At 37.2% G+C, this 19022-nt stretch overlaps 4 protein-coding genes across 7 annotated transcripts; all 4 read left to right on the forward strand.

Moving 5' to 3' along the window:
• The first annotated feature begins 4147 nt into the window (after nt 1-4147).
• On the forward strand, nt 4148-10068 carry LOC105387535. The gene is made up of 6 exons (XM_011558268.3): nt 4148-4309; nt 5584-5676; nt 6995-7147; nt 7979-8068; nt 8323-8643; nt 8729-10068. Exons 2-6 carry the CDS (start codon nt 5604-5606, stop codon nt 9925-9927), a joined length of 1836 nt encoding a protein of 611 aa, XP_011556570.3. The 5' UTR covers nt 4148-4309; nt 5584-5603; the 3' UTR covers nt 9928-10068.
• A 1377-nt stretch (nt 10069-11445) lies between these two features.
• LOC105389753 lies at nt 11446-13147 on the forward strand. Of its 2 annotated transcripts, none has more exons than XM_048633523.1 (4): nt 11446-11804; nt 11945-12415; nt 12500-12668; nt 12745-13147. In XM_048633523.1, exons 1-4 carry the CDS (start codon nt 11732-11734, stop codon nt 13022-13024), a joined length of 993 nt encoding a protein of 330 aa, XP_048489480.1. In that variant the 5' UTR covers nt 11446-11731; the 3' UTR covers nt 13025-13147. The 2 variants fall into 2 exon arrangements, with proteins under 2 accessions (XP_048489480.1, XP_037968576.2); XM_038112648.2 differs by having other exon boundaries at nt 11449-11804; nt 11894-12415; nt 12745-13143.
• Nucleotides 13148-13276: 129 nt separating this feature from the next.
• On the forward strand, nt 13277-15258 carry LOC125488469. Its single transcript, XM_048633525.1, has 4 exons — nt 13277-13531; nt 13602-14003; nt 14166-14334; nt 14936-15258. The coding sequence occupies exons 1-4, from the start codon at nt 13468-13470 to the stop codon at nt 15108-15110; spliced, it is 810 nt and encodes a 269-aa protein (XP_048489482.1). The 5' UTR covers nt 13277-13467; the 3' UTR covers nt 15111-15258.
• A 139-nt stretch (nt 15259-15397) lies between these two features.
• LOC105389751 lies at nt 15398-18912 on the forward strand. 3 transcript variants are annotated; one of them, XM_011560921.3, is made up of 6 exons: nt 15398-15697; nt 16268-16356; nt 16986-17133; nt 18012-18104; nt 18280-18437; nt 18706-18912. In XM_011560921.3, the coding sequence occupies exons 1-6, from the start codon at nt 15643-15645 to the stop codon at nt 18901-18903; spliced, it is 741 nt and encodes a 246-aa protein (XP_011559223.3). In that variant the 5' UTR covers nt 15398-15642; the 3' UTR covers nt 18904-18912. The 3 variants fall into 3 exon arrangements, with proteins under 3 accessions (XP_011559223.3, XP_011559224.3, XP_011559225.3); XM_011560922.3 differs by lacking the exon at nt 15398-15697 and adding an exon at nt 15771-16070; XM_011560923.3 differs by lacking the exon at nt 15398-15697 and adding an exon at nt 15772-15956.
• The last annotated feature ends 110 nt before the right edge of the window (nt 18913-19022 follow it).

Raw genomic sequence — 19022 nt, forward strand, 5'->3', positions numbered from 1 at the left:
ATGGAAAGCTCACTAATAAAATTCCATCCTCAGTTTATTAAATTATCTGATAGCCACATTTTAAACAGTAAATAGACGTAGCTTAGTCAGCACGAACACAATTTCAGTAAAAGTTCATTTAAGTGTTTTCTCCTTATTAAGTTGATTAGATGAAAGCTGGCTACCAATCTAATGAGATATGTGTTCTATGTATGAGAAAACTTAAATATTTACTAAAGACCTATCTAGGTAATGGAGAAAGTCTGATATCGTCACCCAAGTCTCAGCTTTCAAGAGGCTTTTACTTTGTTTAAATATTAAATCAAAAGCTTTAGGTGTTTTATTTCTAATCTAGCCATTGAAACCGGCAAGGTGCCAGTTAGACATATTACAATAAATAACTGAATTGGGAAAATAAAAGTGCCTGAAGTTTTTTTCGATATGAAACAATAATATGAAGTGAACCATACTATAAATTTAATGTCTACACACCTACGTAAAAATATGTAATAGTGAACGCCTTCGAGATGACTTTACTGTTATGAATGATGTGCTCTATTCATTCACAATATAAACTATTACAGTGATACATTGTTAGAAAAACGATACATTGATTACATAGCACAGTTCTGCAATGGATCACATATATCTCGATATTAAACATTATTAACATTAAATTTTAAGAATGTATTCCGACCATATGTATGTTATGAAGATTACCTTTTTGCAGTTTCTTTGGCTTAAATAGTTTTAATTTCTTGTCTAATTTAATATTTTTACACTGAAGACAGGCCTTGCGTATAAAAGACTCTCTACCTTTACCCCTAGTGGTGTCCTATTGGATGATAATGCTGAGAAACTTTAAATTCATAGAGCTCTTTAACACTTTAAAATTGTTTCAAAATTGACGATGGACTGAAGTATAAAGAATCGAAAATTGTGTGTTTCGAAGTTTTTGTTAACATTTTCTAAACTTAAAATACGGTTAATGAATTTGGGGGTTAACGTATAATTATTACAAGCTCTATACTTTACAAGCTTGTATCATACTATAATCTATTAAATTTTAATTAAAATTGAAACTATACCCACATTAAAAAATACATACATGCTTTACACTAATTAGTAATTGTATAATATACCGACTATATCACAAAGCCATTGATTACATAATGAGGCGAACACAACACTATGCCCATGCAAGTACATTAAAATCTATATACTACATAAACCATAATGTATCTAGATGAGACCCATTCATGCAGTTCCCCATACAAGCGAAGGTGCCGGAGCGTGGCGGGCGACTGCCGGTGCTCCACTAACACCCATACAGTTCAATGGACTGCCGGCGTATGGCTAGGAAATTAGCGAGAGGATTAAAAAAAAATACATTTGAAAAAACTCAAAGTAAATATACTTTTTTCACAAACGAATAATGTACTCACGTGTAATGAAACAGTTCCACCTGCCATTGATGTTCTTTATTATTATAATATCACTCAAAGATTTTCATCGCTCGTGAGTGTAGGTACTTCAACCCTGTTTGAATAATTTAAGGGTCAGGCGTAGAGAGACAGTTTTCTTATTAGCGTTTGTAACGGTGAAGAAAGCATTAAGTAGTCAGTCATATTAGTACTTGCCTGCCAGGGTTGATGGGATACGTGATGCTGCTCCTATAGTATACCGGGAGCATTGATGCACTGTCTTACTTTTTTGCAAGGCCTCAATAGCTTTAAACTTGGAATAAAATATTTAGCTCAGACAAATTACGTATTCAGATCATTGAAATTAAATTAAGTAATTGTCATTTCAATATTGTTTCATAGTAGCGTATTTTTAGCCGGAGGTGCCAGAACTTGTAGTTTGGCAGCGCGTTGAATTCTTTTGTATGGAGTTAAATTTGTTACTTGTGATTATTGTAAAATTTGTATATACTTAGTTAGTTAGTTAGTTTCTGCAACTTTTTTTTTTATTTGTATTTTTTACCAGGGCGTGTTCGCGCAGACCTAATTTTCGTTTTCAAGCTGATGCACGGTATCATTGATTGTCCCGAACTATTACAGAGGATATCTCTAAATGTCCCCAAAGACTCAGCTAGAGTTATAAGAGATGCTCCGTTTACACTGCCCATATGTAGAACAAACGTTGGAGACCATGCCCCCATTAACCGAATTATGGCTTTATATAATACTTTAAAACATAGCATCGACATTTACCACACTACTATCCACCTACTCAAAATTATCCAACTGTGCTCATGATAAATAATCTATATAATCTATATAATTTATATTAAAAAAAAAAAAAACTAACTCATATCTCATATAGTTCTCATGCCCATGTGACAATTGCTCACACACATTACTTTTAATGTATTCAAAATATTTTGTGATCTGTATACTTATTTTATATTTAAGTTATTATTTTTAGTTAGGTAACGCTCTTTAATGTTACACATGCTGTGGCTACATTTTTATTTAGAAGTGCATATGTCCTGTATTTCACTCAAATGTTATCAAATGTGTTAATGTAACTATCTTTTATGTGGTCCTTAAATTAATAAATAAAAAAATAAAAAAAAAAATACCAAAAAATCTAGGACATTCGTTCACTTCATAGCCGTTTCCTTAGTTTAGCTTTAGTCTAGTCACATAAATTTATAGGCTAGTAACCACAACTAGCATCTACAGGTGTTGCAAAAAGGGTATACTAAGCCGAAACCTACATGTGCAGCATGTTATATCTAAGCCCGAAACTGAAATCAGAATTTGAAAATTCGCGAAAAAAAAATTTCATTTTCCATAGAAACTTTGTTGGTCACGTGACTTTTTTACTGTGGAAAAAATAATGTTCTTTTCGCGAATTTCCAAATTCTGATTTCAGTTTCGGGCTTAGATATAACATGCTGCACATGTAGGTTTCGGCTTAGTATACCAATTTTGCAACACCCTGTATAATTTCGCTACTTTTGTTGGTTAATACTTATTAAGTTTTTTTTATGATGTTAAGGACATTGAGTTCATACATCATTTCAAATAAAAATACATTAAAAGGTTGTCTGGAAAAGATAAAACTACAGTATTGTATTGTAACTGCACTACTTAATTTACTACTTAATTTTGTGTGCAATAATAATAATTATAATATATATTATAATTATGATGGTTACATTTTCTATACATAAATATTTCGTTCATTCATAATTATATCAAAGTTCAATAAACTGATAACTATTATGAATGAATGATTATATGAATAACATTCTCCATAACTATCTTGTTACAGTCACTTTGCACACTATTTCACAACTAATGTATTTACTTATCAAATTGTCATACTTGCGCTAACACAAACAGCACACTTCCCAAACTTTTAACGTAAAAAAAGTTGTTTACAAAATAAAGCAAAACTCGAAAAGTGGGAATTCGGCTTCAACTTTCTCTCTGTAGAAAGTGACCGCACGTCATATGTATGGAATAGCCAAAGGAACTTAAACACCTTGATTCAGATCTCTACATCCAATGGTGCCATTCATGGTATGATGTTGTCCTGCTCTTTCTCATTGAGAAGTAAAAGGGACAAGTGACAAGGTATTGAGGTATGGATAGTACAGAAATAACCAGATAAGGTAAGTACTTAAAAATTAACGCTCGGTTGATGTTATTCTAGAACTTACGAAATGAAATTTTAAGGAAAATGACTTTTGAACTTTACTGGTAATATCATATGCTTTAGTGACGTTGCTAAACTAGTATAGGTAGTTAAATAATGTAAGTATATCCGTGTTCAAAGTCTCATGGTAAAGTCTGCAATAATACCTATTAATCTTGAACTATTGTGTAGTATTCTTTTAACTAGAGCACATACATACATAACTTAGTTTTAAAAACGAATGCAAATACTGCTTCTTTTTTCACGCTATGAGTAAATCCTTCTTCCGGTTTCCGCAGACACCCTGTTTTTTTATCTGGAAGCTTCCTCCACAGCTCCAAACTTCCCTTACCACGATCCGGCGCCCCAGTACCACGCTAATAACCCAGACGCTCTGTACTACATCGCCGCTGGACTGCATCTCGCTTTCACCTCGCCCATTCCTTTACGATAGAAAGAGAAGTTCGATCAAACCTTTCTCGTCTTTTATACGTCACTGCACATTTCTTCTGGCCGCGGCGGACTTGGTATCATTGTGTTGGCCCGGTGTATGTGATGCGCTAGTGTTTAGCCATAAAGTTCTTGTCTAGTATTGATTGCGATTGATCGGTGCGGTCGCGCCAGTTAATAACAGTACAGTGCTAATTATATTAATTTTATTGTGGGTTTTTTATACAAGGTAAGATTATTGTTTGTGTTATTTTTAATGGTTATTGCCTAAAGTATGGCGTTGACTGTAAATAAACGTTCGAATTTTTATTTATATACGGTATTTTGGGGCATTTATTTGACTGAATATAAATATGAACAATTTGAAACCATCAACTGAAATACCTTCAAACTTACACGCTGAAATTTGCGGTTTCAAAAATGTTTCAGTGTCACGCAATACAATTATCACGATATGTTTCTTTTGAGGATTTCTACCTAAATATTCACAAATATATCAAGATATTTTTCATGAAAACCCGACCAAAAATATTGGTTATGCTTATCGTGATTGGTTCATAGAAAAGAATTCAACGCGTTAACGCGCTCTTCGCTTGACCGCAGTTCTCATTCCACATAAACATTAACACCCGCGTGCGGCTGATTTCCTGGAATACCACCGGTTGCGTGAGAAAATTGGGAAATTCCTACATAAGTAAGGTTTGGGTTTAAAAAGCTTCACACTGTATGAGGATGCAAGTTTGGTGACAAAATAATAAATTGTTTACTTCTCTCCTAATCATATGTACACATCAATATTTAATTTTCCCTACCTAACCACATATTTTCCTCATGATAGATGATTGTGTAATATATCTTGAAAAAGTCTAAAAAAATAATCTGACGTATTTTTTTAAAGGGTTGTTTACGAATATTTATTACGTATATTTATGAAGTGGCCATAATTATAGCCGACCTACAATAGTAGATGACACCTGAAGAAGAAGATTTATGAAGTCTTTGATAAAAATATTTCATGACTACTTTTGGAATAAAAGTGCTTTATGTTTATAGAAAATATGCTTTACTTTAAACTTGCTTTTGTAAACACAAGAGTTTCTTATTTGGTATTTCATCACTTTCTTTTGCCGAGATCCGGCTGAGTCTGACTCACTCGCACTTGACCCGCTGGCCGCAGCAAGGGACACGGCAAAATGAACTCTACTGCTATACGAGTTGACACCATTCATAAACATGGAAAAGCGAAGTAATCGCATGTGTTGAACCGATTATTGAGATAAAATAATAATAGAAATTGTTATGGTTTGCACTCCGGGATTTTTATGCCACTCGAAAAATATGGATGTTCTAAGCTTAATATCTGTATGTGTCTTTTTCTTTTTTAAGTAGTAATTGGGTCGAAAACACCTATCTAAGTGTTTTGCGTTTCAATTATATACTTGGCACTTATAATCCACGTATATACAATCCATGAACTAAAATGCATGTTTAATATATTTCCAGAGCGGGAGTTTGTCTTCAAGATGAAGCTCTCCCTCGTGTTTGAACTTCTCATGATCTTCGTGCTTCTGGCATTCGCAGCGTCGAAGAATATCAGTAAGTTATATTTTATTTATCATTAATTACTACACGCGCAGGAAATGAAAAAGTACCAGTGACATAACACCAAAATACTCATTATCGGAAAAAGTTGCTTAGTGACGCCGCCGTCGTCCGCAATATTGCAGTAAATAGCGAATATTACCAATTTGTATATTTCGGAATCAACCATTAACACCTTAAACCTTTAAAATATCAAATCACTTCGATAAGATCATTGCTCACATTTAATAATGAATCGGTTCTTAAACGGATTAGGCGCACTATAGAGAAAGTAGAACTTCCGGTTTTTATAATCTACCAGATTTGCCTGGTATGCTTTAGAACGAACGGTGTCTGGATGACATATAAAAATATTAATTAACTTTAAATATGACCCAAATATAGCGTAAGTTATCTAATTATCGAATAGAAACAAATAAGAAGTTTTTATGTAAATGTATATGTATAGACATAAAATACATCTTTAAAATATTTCGTGTATTTGTATAATGTACCGTAGAGATGGTAAGACTCTGGTATTCCGCTTTTAATTTGTACTTAACTGAAACTAGTTTAATGCTTTAGTACCTATCAATCATTCTAAGGAATAAATATGTATATGGAGTTATAAAAGTAGTTACGCATTCTGTCACGGTTCACAGTACGCTTTCTGTATCAAAACTTCGCGTGTGTGGTTTATAACACGCCTTAAAAAGTGCTAATACAACGCGAATTGTTAGGCAATAACTATTCGCTCAGCCAGTTAACAGTTCACGATGCCTCGTTAACACGTTTTTTTTCAATGCCCGGCTTGGGTAAACTTAACTTTTTTGCTATTGAGATTGGTTAGAAACGTTAATTTATAAAAGAATGTAAAAATATTATATTTCAGGAAAAAATATGTATTCAATACGTCACGTATATGAGTGCTAAGTTATTGTATGAGGCAGAATACTGCCTTTAACACTGACCAAAATTGTCATTTTTAAAATCTGTTTCAATTAATTCCATTGCGATTCATTTTACTTTAATTCTCTAGTGTAGGTACTGAGCAGACACATGGACATTATAATCTACTCTTGCAAAATTAACGATTTAAATTTGATTAGCCACTGTAATCATATTGCGATATTTGATCAGGAGGGAATTAGCCCATAAACTATACCTACACACTAAATGAAAAAGCTCCACAGTCTCATTGATGCGTTTACCTTCTTTTTGAGTACCAACTGACCAACTGTCGGATATATTTTCATATAAAAAAGACAGTATAATTCGTTTTTTATTGCCATAAACAATCATCACCTAAAATTCCCGACATCTACTTTTCCAGGAAGACAAAAGAACAACAAGAAAGGACTACAGAACCGTCAAGACGACCTCAAGATCGAGGACAACAGCATCAACCGCTACTGCAAGTGCTCAGAGGCGCTCTGCAACTGCTGCCGGGACTTCTCCTTGCCGCTTGTCAACCTCGATGGACCAGGTACCTAGCCTAGCATGCGTAAACTAAATACCCTTGTTACACCTAACGAGTAGAGTAGCGGGACAGTATCCTCGGCCAATCCTTGATCAATGAACGGCTAGTAATTGACCGAGTGCTCGGCCGAGGATACTGTCTCGGCCACTCTACTCGGTAGGTGTAATACGGGTTTAACACCACATAAACTAAACACTGAAGCCATCCAGGTATCTGTACTCAACATACAGTATAACATAAATAAGTTGTTTTTCCTTGTGGGGTGTATTAGGAGTCTTTCATTCCCCGATTTTAAAACAATATCCCGTTCGCAACTTTATAGAGCCTATGTGCTTAAGTCCATGGCATGGCCGTTGTGGCTGTAGGTAGGCATATATCCTATAAGTATACTTAACCTTATCTTCTTGTTAAATCCTACCTTCAGTCATGTAGTCTGTTGTATTGTTTTTAGTAAATGCTGTTGGTTCTCCATGAAAATGTTAAAATAAAAAAAAAATAAAAAAATAAAGCTCAAAATGTGCGGTTCATAGCTTTATAGTTGGCGATTCCTCGATAGTATGTACCTACATTATAATAGGGTGCGGGCTAGGTATTGTCTTTGGGGAAGATCCGATAGCCAGTAGCCCTTCTGCCTTTAAAATCCTGAATTCTGACGATTAAACTTTTTAAGTCTAATTTAACTTTAGAGAGAGAACTTACTACTATTCTAACGAGGGTTGAACATAACTACATATTGATTGCTATCCATCACATACGCATTTTACAAATTTTCAAACTGATAACCTATTTTGTTTTGTTGTTGATTGGTTTATTTATGCAATTTTTTCTGTATTTCAGGATGTGCGTCGTTAAGGCATCTAAGTGGTGACAAAATGTCGGTTTCACTAAGTTTTGGAAGAAAAGTGATCACCAACAGGACTCTATCTGGTAACTATGTTTAAATAAAGTTAGGACTAATATCTACCTATCTTCTTCTTATATCCCATAAGTCTTCTGAGGAGTATGTGGCTGACACTCTAATGCAGGTGTATATCTCTACAATGCAGATACTGCTAAATAAAAAAGGCTTATTTTCTAAAAAATATGCCTTAAAGTGAGGCACTTATCGTTTTAAAGACCTTTTTATTTTACATGAGCTACCAATATTTTTCTAATCACCATTTTGTTACACGTTATTCCAGGTCGCAAGCCCACTCCCGTATGCATGCCTTTGCCCGGCGGAATCTCCAAGTTCTGTGGCCGCGTGTACAACATCGCGCGGACCGGCGAGGACTTCCGCGCGTGTCTCGGCCTGGAGCTGCAGTCCAAGAGCACCGTCGAGGCCGCCGTCAGGGTCTCCTGCTTCAACTTCGGCCCCCGAGGAGTCACCTCCGAAGCCGCTGACCCCCTGCCTCTAGTACCGCAAGGAGAGAAAGGCGATGATGATGATGATGACGACGATGACGACGACGACGATGATGATGACGACGACTTCGGCGGCCTCGTTGACGACGATGATGACAGTAAGTGGGTTGACATGCCAGTTAGTACTTATGATGTTGTTAATTATAAGGCATTCAAATATAAATAAATGTTTTCTCGTTTCAGGTGACTTAGAAGCCGTTAACGACGTAGGCGGCGCTGACTATTCAGGTTTCAGTCTACTTGGCGACGATTTGCTCGGAGACCTGTTTAGTTCGGGAGGCAACAAGAAACCCAACAAGAACAAGAACAAAAAGAAACAAGCTCCTACTACAACTACTACCACTACTACTAGACGGCCGAGACCGAACAGACGACCAACCAGGAGACCAGCTTCGAGGACCACTACACCTAAACCTATTGAAGTCAGTTCCACCACCGTGAGAGTAAGGCCTGCGAGACCAGTGCGTAGACCAACCAGGCGCCCCGGAAGGAGGACCACGACAACTGAAGCTCCAATCATTGTGACTATTCCATCAAGCCCCGCGCCAACTCCAGCCCCGATTCCTGTCGCACCCATGGTCACCCTAACTAACGTTGGTTCACAGAGTAGCACAGAACGCATTCAGTTGAGCAGCCTCTCCAGTAATGACATCACGGAACCGGTGGTCCTCGTGACCCAGAAAGTAATCCCTACTGTAGCAGCCACTACTTCTAAGCCTACTGTCACCAACTTTGAGGATCCTGGTCTCCAAATGTCACTAGCATCTTTAGCCGGACAGTTGTCGTCTATGCCTGTAACACCAATAATTCCCTCTAAGGATAACATCATGACAACGGCGCAAGAGTCCAAGTACGAGAAAATCCAAACGATTACTCCTAAACCGATGACTACAATGTCGTTCTACAACACGATGCCTATGAAAGACTCAACGGAGGCGAGTGATGACATGATCCAAATTGTCCAGTCAGTGGATGATTTACAGTCTTCGGAGAGCTCGGCTATGCCCATGACGACAGCGGCTGATGAAAGTAGGTCACACCGTTTCCGCGGGCCCGTTGTTGAAAGCAACCATTATGAAGGCCTTAGTTTGAAAAAGAAAAGACACGGCGATGATATAGGAGACTACGACGTGCTAGGCTTAACTGAAATGGGGGAGGCCATCGGAGAGAATTTGGGAGTATTTGGTGGTGGTGGCAGGAGACAAAACAGGAAAGAAGTTGGTGGTAAAAAAGACAACAAAGATTACGAAGATATGCTAACAGATGGCCTATCGGATTTAAGTGATACCATTGGTTTGACTGGAAAAGGCAACAAGAACCGAAATAAAAAACATAGAGGAAGACAAAATAAAATGATGCGAGGGGAATGGTCTCAAGTATGACCGTGATGTAGGATGTAGTAGGATACTTCTAGTTTTAAGAGCTATTTATTCTAGTTTACTTATTTATTAATTCTGTACATATTATCTTGAGTTTATTTATCTTGACTTGACTGAAAATACAATAAAGACAATTATTTTAGACGTGTATTTTTTTATTTCAAATTGGTATCATAAGTACATTAGCATTGGTTATTAGATCTATAGTATACACAATATAATTTTGAATCCATATACCGTTGAAGCATAGTTGCTTTGCTGTCCAGCTTAGTGCCCCCAGTATTAATGGTTTAAACTTAAGACCCAAAAGGATGGCTATATAAATTGAAGCATACCTATTATGTGCATTATTTGTGTGTCTGTCTGTGTCCACTTATTTTGTTAAAACGGATAAGATAACGATTAGAAGATCTTTTATTAATTCGATAGAGCCATTTATAAGATCAGCACCACTGTTGTCTTGGGGACGTTTATTTGGCTAATTTGACTCTTAGGGTCACTTTTACCAAACGCTAAACGTATTTAAAATAGTATTTAAATCAAATTTTAAATACATTTTGTACTAACTGACAGACGTTTGACAGGCTACTAAATACGTTTAGCGTTTGGTGAAATTAAACCTTAATTACTAAATATAAATTTAAGTAAAGTTTAAGATACTTATTGAATTTTAATTACACAGTTATTCATTCATTATGTCATCCAAATTGAACATGTAGGTATGTAGAGATGGTAGAGGTAATATTATTAACTATAAGTAATAACTATACCATATTTCAGGTTAATCATTGAAGAATATCTGCAAGATTTCAATCGACATACATAGCAAGTGCAGTCAGATAATGATTGGTATAATATGTCTTTCAAAATGATTGATGACAGCAACTGTAACATTTGAAACTGTTTAAACTGGAAGATAATACTATATTTAACAAATTTATAATGATTGGTATAATATGTCTTTCAAAATGATTGATGACAGCAACTGTAACATTTGAAACTGTTTAAACTGGAAGATAATACTATATTTAACAAATTTATAATGATTGGTATAATATGTCTTTCAAAATGATTGATGACAGCAACTGTAACATTTGAAACTGTTTAAACTGGAAGATAATACTATATTTAACAAATTTATATATGTTATAATGTTATAATACAGCTTTTAAAATAAAATTGTGAGTATAATTTGCAGATCCTGTTTAAAAGAAAGGTTATGAAACTATGTATGTAATAAAAATAAATATTCAGATTTAAAATGTAGAGAAGCAGTTTGGGTTACGAAACATTTAATACTTATAGCAACGAGGATAATATGTTCTATTCAGACGTGTAAGAGCTTTCATAAACTACAGGAAGGTCTCAAAGTATTAAATTGATTTTAGTTCAGATAATAATTTAATTTATATAAAGTCACGGCTTTTTCTTTTTTTATTAGAATCTCTAGAAAGGACTCTGTATGACTACAAAATAGGTACATAATTTACCAACACATACGTATTATCAATAATTGCATAACCTTCGTCCACTGGACGTCAATAATTCATTGCACGATAATCGAAAGTCAGCATAATTAGTTGTATTTTTAGCCCCGGCTTTCTCTACCAGTACAGTCGTGAACATTAAAATTTAAAACTTGTTTCGTATGTACATCGGAAGTCGGCAGTATTGCTGCCAGCAGCCATTGTATTCTGCCAGCCGTTAAATACTTGGGGACAACTTGTGTCATCTACCATTTCCACTGGAAAGCCAGCCGAAGCTGGCGAAATAGACTTGTATTAACTAACTTTCTATTCCACAGACAATGAATTTGCTAATAAAATACAACAGTTTCTTATTAGTGTTATATTTCATAACCGGTGGTCGAGCGGCAAATCGTGAGTTTATTAATAAATTTGTAGTATCAATAGTATTAATCACATATTCACCACCTTGATGCTTGGTAATGTAAATACACATTTTTCAGGTGAAATAATACTGACGGAAGACAGACCGTATGATGTAATTGATATTAAAGTTCCAGTTCAAATATGGAAGAAAGCTATCAGTCCGACGCCTCCGATACTAAAAACTCAAGCCACAGTTGTACTGCCCGTTCATGTAGAGAGTGACTACAACGACGAAGATGAAGAACCAATCGATGAAGATAATTTAATAGAAGAAGCTCCTTCTCCTGTGGACGATGTTATGGAAAACCCTCCAGTTGATACTCAGACAGTTCAAGCGGACGTTACACCAGCAGCGCCTGTGACCGCGGCCCCAGTCCAGGACGAAATCAGCAACGATCCTACTGGAGTGGTACCTGGTCAAGTTACCAGATTTCCCTGTTCATGCGTCGGTGGAGGAGGATGCGGGTGTTGCACTGGTATGCTGTTGCAGAGGCTTAGAATGGACGCTTGCGGTAACATCACATTCATACCAGAAGACTTTGTGTTTGACGTCAGATTGAGCGTCAATAACAACACTGTTGTTCATCGCAGGGTATCCGGTGAGTTAAAACGACGATTAAATAAAAATGGTATATATCTAAAAACTTTGATAATAAACAGGAGTACTAATTTCTCCTTTGCAGCTAGTGATCCACCACCGATCTGCTTCAACCCCAGAAGAATTCCATTTGTGCAAGTATGTGCTGAGATCACCAACATCAGGATCCGCAACCGAAATGCATTCGCTTGCTTAGACATTAACGCTGACGTCGGAGGTTTCCCGGTCTACTCTACTTCTTTTAGATGTTTTGGGTAAGATTTGATCTATGCCTAGCATATTTACAAATACCATATCGTCGGTGAGTCTAATGAAATCTTTTCATTGCAGATTGGGGTCATCAGGTGTGCAAACAGGTTTGAAACCAAAGAAGCCGGTATCAGAGGGTCCTAAGCCAGTCAGTTTATTCGGGAGCAGCAGCAGTAGCAGCTCTAGCAGCAGCGGCGGCGGTGTCATCAGCAATGCTGCCGGTGCCATCATAGGCGGGGAGGGACCTGCGGGCATCCTGGATGGAGTTGCTGAAGGAATCTTCGGCGGAGACGATGAAGGTGGACCTCTAGATGAAATTGGTGATGCCGTTGGAGAGTTCTTGGAGGGAAGAAGTTCATGAGATTTGTAATCAAAAAGACTAATTTTTAGGAATATATGAAAATAGGAATTAGGTATTTATTTATTTATTGGAGTTGATGATTAAATTTGAAATGATAATACTTAAACTGGTGGTTTCTATTATGTGCCTTTTACTTCACCAGTTTATATACGAGATGATATTATGACAAGACTTTACATCTCTGTCACTTATATATACGCATTGGGTACCTACATTAGCAGAGCAAACTCACCCAGCCTGTGAAAGCGGGTACTACAACTTAGCCTGCACTAAGCACGGCGAGATGATAATTTTCCTCTGACCGTCAGACCGGTTCAGATCATTGGCTGGTGAAGCGGAGCGTTACCAACTATTATATATACGATATATAAGATAATTATTATAATTCACACGATCGCCGTCCGTGGTCCGTGCAGCTTCACTGCCATAGCAACCGTTGAATAATGAGAGGAGTTTGTGGCGTTGTTGTGTTGTTGTTTTGTGCATGTAGGTCACTGGGAGACGAGAGTGAGTTCGCAGTCCGATCTTTCATTTACCGTTTACGTTTAACATGTGCTAATGGAAATTAAACTTGCAGCCGCATCAATTGGAAATTCAGACTCGATCTCAAAAATAGATAATGTTGAAAACATTGAAGTGCCAGATAGTGCGTTGATGTTCTGGGACGGAGTGAATGTGACACAGTTGGATCTGAATGAATACTATTCGGTGTTAAGTCGGAGTCGAAAAAAGACCAAACAGGGGAAGCAGAATGCGACGACAGCCACGACTGAAGCTCCGGAGGAGGAGACTGATTCTGAGGGACTTCCCCTGACTCCTTGCAAGTGTTCGTCAGGCGTCTGCAACTGCTGCACGGGGTATGTCCTGGGGCTGCTGAATCAGAAAGCGTGCATGCGGATCACGTATCACCCCGGAGATTTCGCGTTCGATGTTGCTATGTCGTGGAATGATAGAGTTCTGTATGAAAACTCTATGTCAGGTAAAAATATAAAATGTATACTAAATACCATAACTAGGTAAAAGTCTACTGAGCACGATATTATTATGGCTTGAATTTATTTTATTTACATTTTTAGTCCTACATAAAAATATGATTATGAGCAAAATGCGAAATTGAACTATTTAACAATTCATCCTGCAGGCAAAAACCCGAAGCCGATATGCATAAGTCCGCCGCGGCTGTCGAATATGAAAGTGTGTGCGAAATTCTACAACGTGTTCTTCCCGGGACGGAACTTTCACTTCTGCCTGGCGATGAACGGCCAGTGGCAGCAGCTGGAGCTCTTCAACATGGCCTTCAACTGTTTAAGGTATATATAATTATAATTATATGTGGGCTGTTTGGCACACACGGCCATCCAACCCCAAGGTAGGCAGAGCTTGTAATGTGGGTATTGGATAGCTGATAAATCTACACAGATACATATTGCCCAAAACCTGAGAAGAAATATCTGCCCCGGCCACGGATCGAACCCAGGACCTTCGGCATAGTAGACAGGTTCACCAACCACTACACCATTCGGCTGTCGATGGTAATGCTAATGAGTGTTGACGGGTGTTGGCTATAGGTTACGTTGTTGTGCGCCTTTCGTAATATTTGGTGAGGTGTTATATAGGAATTTTGTGTCATGCGGAAATAAAGTCCGACAACGCTAACTTTACAATACCTGTAAAAAAATGTCAACAACAAAAACAGTTTATTAGGGCAGCACCCATTATGTTTTGTAATTTCTTACACTGGCACGTGGTAAAACATTAACGGCTACTAGGGTTGTCGGATTCTAGTACTACCTAGTAAGATATTGTGATTCCAAAGTATAATTTGGCACATGTCACGGGATTCGAACTACCCGACTAGCTTCCATCGCGTAGCTTAACTTCATGTTTATTCACTCAAGTCTTTCTGACCAGGATGGGTGCAAACGGCATAGCCATGATAAGACCAGAGGACAACGGAGGTATTTCCATCCCGAACCCTCAAGGAGGAGTCGACGCCGTCATCGACCATGGAGAAGATGACATCGAGGAGTATGACGAGAACTTGGTCAAGTCATTGTTCGGAGTTTTTGAAGATGATGACCGATAGATACTCAACCTAACGAAGATTATAAATAAGTACTGAGATATTAATGTTAATTATTTATTTGCATAGAGTCTAAGAAATTAACATGCCTACCTATACATATTTATTTCTCATTAGGTAAGTTATTAAACAAAAAGTGTTGAAGTCGGAATGGTGTTTCATTTTCCTCTCTGCAAAACTTTTCCCGCGCCACCCGTGTCGAATCCTGAGAATGTCTATTACGGGGCATTACCGATTGCTTTCGCCCCTCGAGTTGTCATCAATCACGTAAATCACCGCGAACAAACGTACACAGATGCTGCCGTGCTACACATTGTGATGTGAAACTTAGCCGATGACGGTAGTGGAAAACTGTCCCGTTTCGAAGGAATTTCTCTCTGCTAGAAAGTATCGCAAGACGTACAGCTTGCATACAAAGCGTATTGTTACCGTCTCTGATCCAACAGCCGCTGTTACGCAGTTTACTAGCGAACTCGCGCCTATTTGTATGTATTCCCTCGACACTGGAACAGTATTTGGGTTAAACTAATCCGCGATGGTGTCAAACATTGTAATAGTTTTGTTTAGTTGTTCTGTTATCGCCGTGTCAGGTAAGACTTTGTGTGCTCGTGCTAATACTCTCGTGATAACCGGCAATGATGCATATTTTAAAACTCCATTGTCACTAACACGTCTGCTATGCATGCGTTAAGTATTAACAGTGGGTAGTTTATTTTGATTGTGTCCTCAAACGTAATACTTAACTATTGTTCGTAAATAAATTATTCATATTCAGGCTCACCAGTTTTAAAGTGAAAAGGTTTTTGAAGTTGTGATAACTCCTATTGCCTGAAAATGCACGATTCAGGTGTAGGTTCTGTACGGTTATAGTTTGACCGTAAATAACAATTTGATTGAGTAGAACACAGTGCGTTATATCGATCCAAATGGACGTAGCGTCACTTTTACTTTTGTTTTTTGTCAGTGAGTATCAATTAACCGGGGAATTAATTACCTACTTTTTATGAAAACTAACTGCATGACGTTTAGTAATAAGTCAAAATAGTTTATGAATATGATACAGCATGAGTTCTAAATAAGTACCTACCACCAATTGTTATAAATCCGGCAGTAGTTTTTACATTTCCGAATGTGGTAAGGATATGGTTGATTTTTTTCAGGGACATTGTTCAGCAGACATGACTATTCGAACGACAATAGCATGGATGTGACCGACTTTTCCGTATACTACGATATGAAGACCAACGATGTAAGACATATTATTAACATCTTGTTAAGAAAATTACCGATCACGGGCTCCGAAATACGTAGGCGTTTTATTGGTACTCACGTACTCTAGTAGATTATTTAATAATTTTATTACTACAGTAAATTTTCTTCTTAAACATCTGTAACATAGTTAGATGCTTTATATTCTTCTTAAATAATTATTTATTTCATTTTTTTATGCGTAAGTATTGTATTTATCTGTACCATCATTATCATAACATTCATCATGATTACCTACAGTATCTAGGTGTATTATGCTATGCAGGAGCAGGAGGTATATTATGTAGATACAGAAGGGAGTTCTCTGGATCGTATGTACGGTCAGCTGCATAAGTAGCTATACATTTTTGTACTTTGTCAAAATACCCACTTAACAAACCGTCAATGTTAGGATAACTGAACAGGCAGTTTGTGAATTTGACAAGGTGCAAAAGTGTAAAGCTACTTATGCAGCTGACTGTACCAACATACACTACTTAGCTACCTTTGTTCTAACAGTGAAGGAAAACATCTTAAAGAACCTTGCATATCCACATTGCCCACTAACAAAAACACTGTTTCCATTAAAACGAGCGTTACAGTGAGGAGATAGCTTAACCTTGCTTGCAGACCATCAGGAAGATGATGCCTCGGCCGTGGTACAAGCCGGGCTGGTTGCTTCGTTTGCCGTTCACTGGTGGCCCCTGCCAGTGTGAGGGCTTGCACTGCTCTTGTTGCACCGGCATTCGAATACAAACATTTAACTTTGATCGTAAAGGTAAGTCGCTTGCTGCTGTTTTAACTTTGTTTTTATCATTCAGGTAGGTAGGTACGATGTAAATATATGTAACTTTTTAAAAAGCTTGCTTTTATCTAGTTCCATCAAACGTATCATTCATTATGTATTTTAATGTTGCATATTATGAAATTTATTTATTTAGGAACAGACCCAAATATAAATTGGCATAAGTACTTAATAGATCTATGTGAGTATACTTTCCCGTAAATATTTAATCGTTAAGTACCTATATATTTTTATCTGAATATTCAAAATCACCGAATATAAAATTAATGCTTAATGCTCGTAGTTAAGTGCAGCACCAACATTATTCCGTATTTAATGCCTTTATTTGTTCGCTTTAGTACCTTTACCTATAAAAATCAAGACAAGTTTATTACCAAGGCCTTAGCCTAGTTTTCATATGTGTTGTGAACAAACAGTAGGTATAAGTACTTACAGTAATTTATTATGTTAAGTTTGTTAAATATCTTTATCTAATCAGCAGATCGGTAGGTCCCATTCTATTGCAGGTGAAGGTTCAGGAATTAAACCTTGGGGTCTTCAAAATAAACATAATTTAATAACTATGTTTGATATTGATAGCTAAGTACATACATTACTTTTATCTACTCAAAAACACAAGGCAGTAATGCATTCGTATTAGAAGTTATCTCTAGGTTCACGTTGAAAACCTAGAAGAATAATTTTATCATACCTACATAAGTACATAATTTGGACTTCCGCGCCCTCCGATATTATTTTGAAATTATATGTCCAAGCGCGACTTGAAAATCGTGTCGCAAAAAGTTGCGCTACAAAAATTGCAGTGCAAACTGTCGCTGCATAAACTAACATATTTTTCTTAATTTCCACAGCTTGTACAAAATTAACTTATGAGCCGAATGAATCATTAGTAGCCATGGAGGTCACACTGAACGACGAATCAGTTTACAGAAGCTCATTCTCAGGTAAACATTACTCTTTTTTACTTAACATTTGTAGCAATTTTAAAATTCGAAGCACGAGGCCGTTATTATTCTGAGAACGCACGCCTTTAATCTTATAAAACAACAAAAAACAAACTTCTTTCATACAGAGTCTTTCCAGCCAGTTCCAAACTTACGACCTCTTTATTATTTCCAGCCCGCAACCCACCTCCTTTCTGCATACCGGTGCCAGTTCCATACCTGCCCCCAGGGCTAGTGGACATGTGCATCAGGTTCTTCGACGTCTCGGTGGTGGAGCAGCGGCTGCATGTCTGCATGGACTGGGACACCCGGATTGATAAAGCTCCGGTCTTGGTAAGAACTTCAAGGTTTTTCTAATGTACCTAAGTATACAGGTGTGTTTCCGTCCAGTAATATTAAATTTATCACAAATACTCACTGCCCCCGCAGAATGCAGCAGCAGTTGAATAAGTGAGAGAAGGAAGGAGTTTGACAATCATACGAATAGGGAGATACATCATGAATCCATCCGTAAATTTCATATTATTGTCTTTTTATCAGAAGGCCTTACGTTCAGATACCTAGACTTCAGTTTTAAAAACAACTAACCTATTTCTTCCAGGTCCTCCACTTTGACTGCATGGACATGGGTTTGAGTGGGGTAAGCCTATCAAAGCCAGGCGGCAGCGGCGGCACCAACCCCGGGACCGCCTCAGAACCGGGAGAACCCACGCAAGTCAATGCTGATGTGTATGATCCTGTCACGGAAACTATTAAAGCAACCAAGAGCCCTTTCCTTAATGCTATTAAATATATTTGAGCTGGTGAATAAAATGTTTTTTTAATCCTTTCCTAATGGATTGGCCATGAGCAACATCAGCCATGAAAGTTATGTACCTATAGTAAAAAAGTTAGTTGTTCGAAAATAAGAGACAATCA

Source organism: Plutella xylostella, chromosome 5 (genome assembly GCF_932276165.1).
Source record: "Plutella xylostella chromosome 5, ilPluXylo3.1, whole genome shotgun sequence".
Lineage (NCBI taxonomy): Eukaryota > Metazoa > Arthropoda > Insecta > Lepidoptera > Plutellidae > Plutella > Plutella xylostella.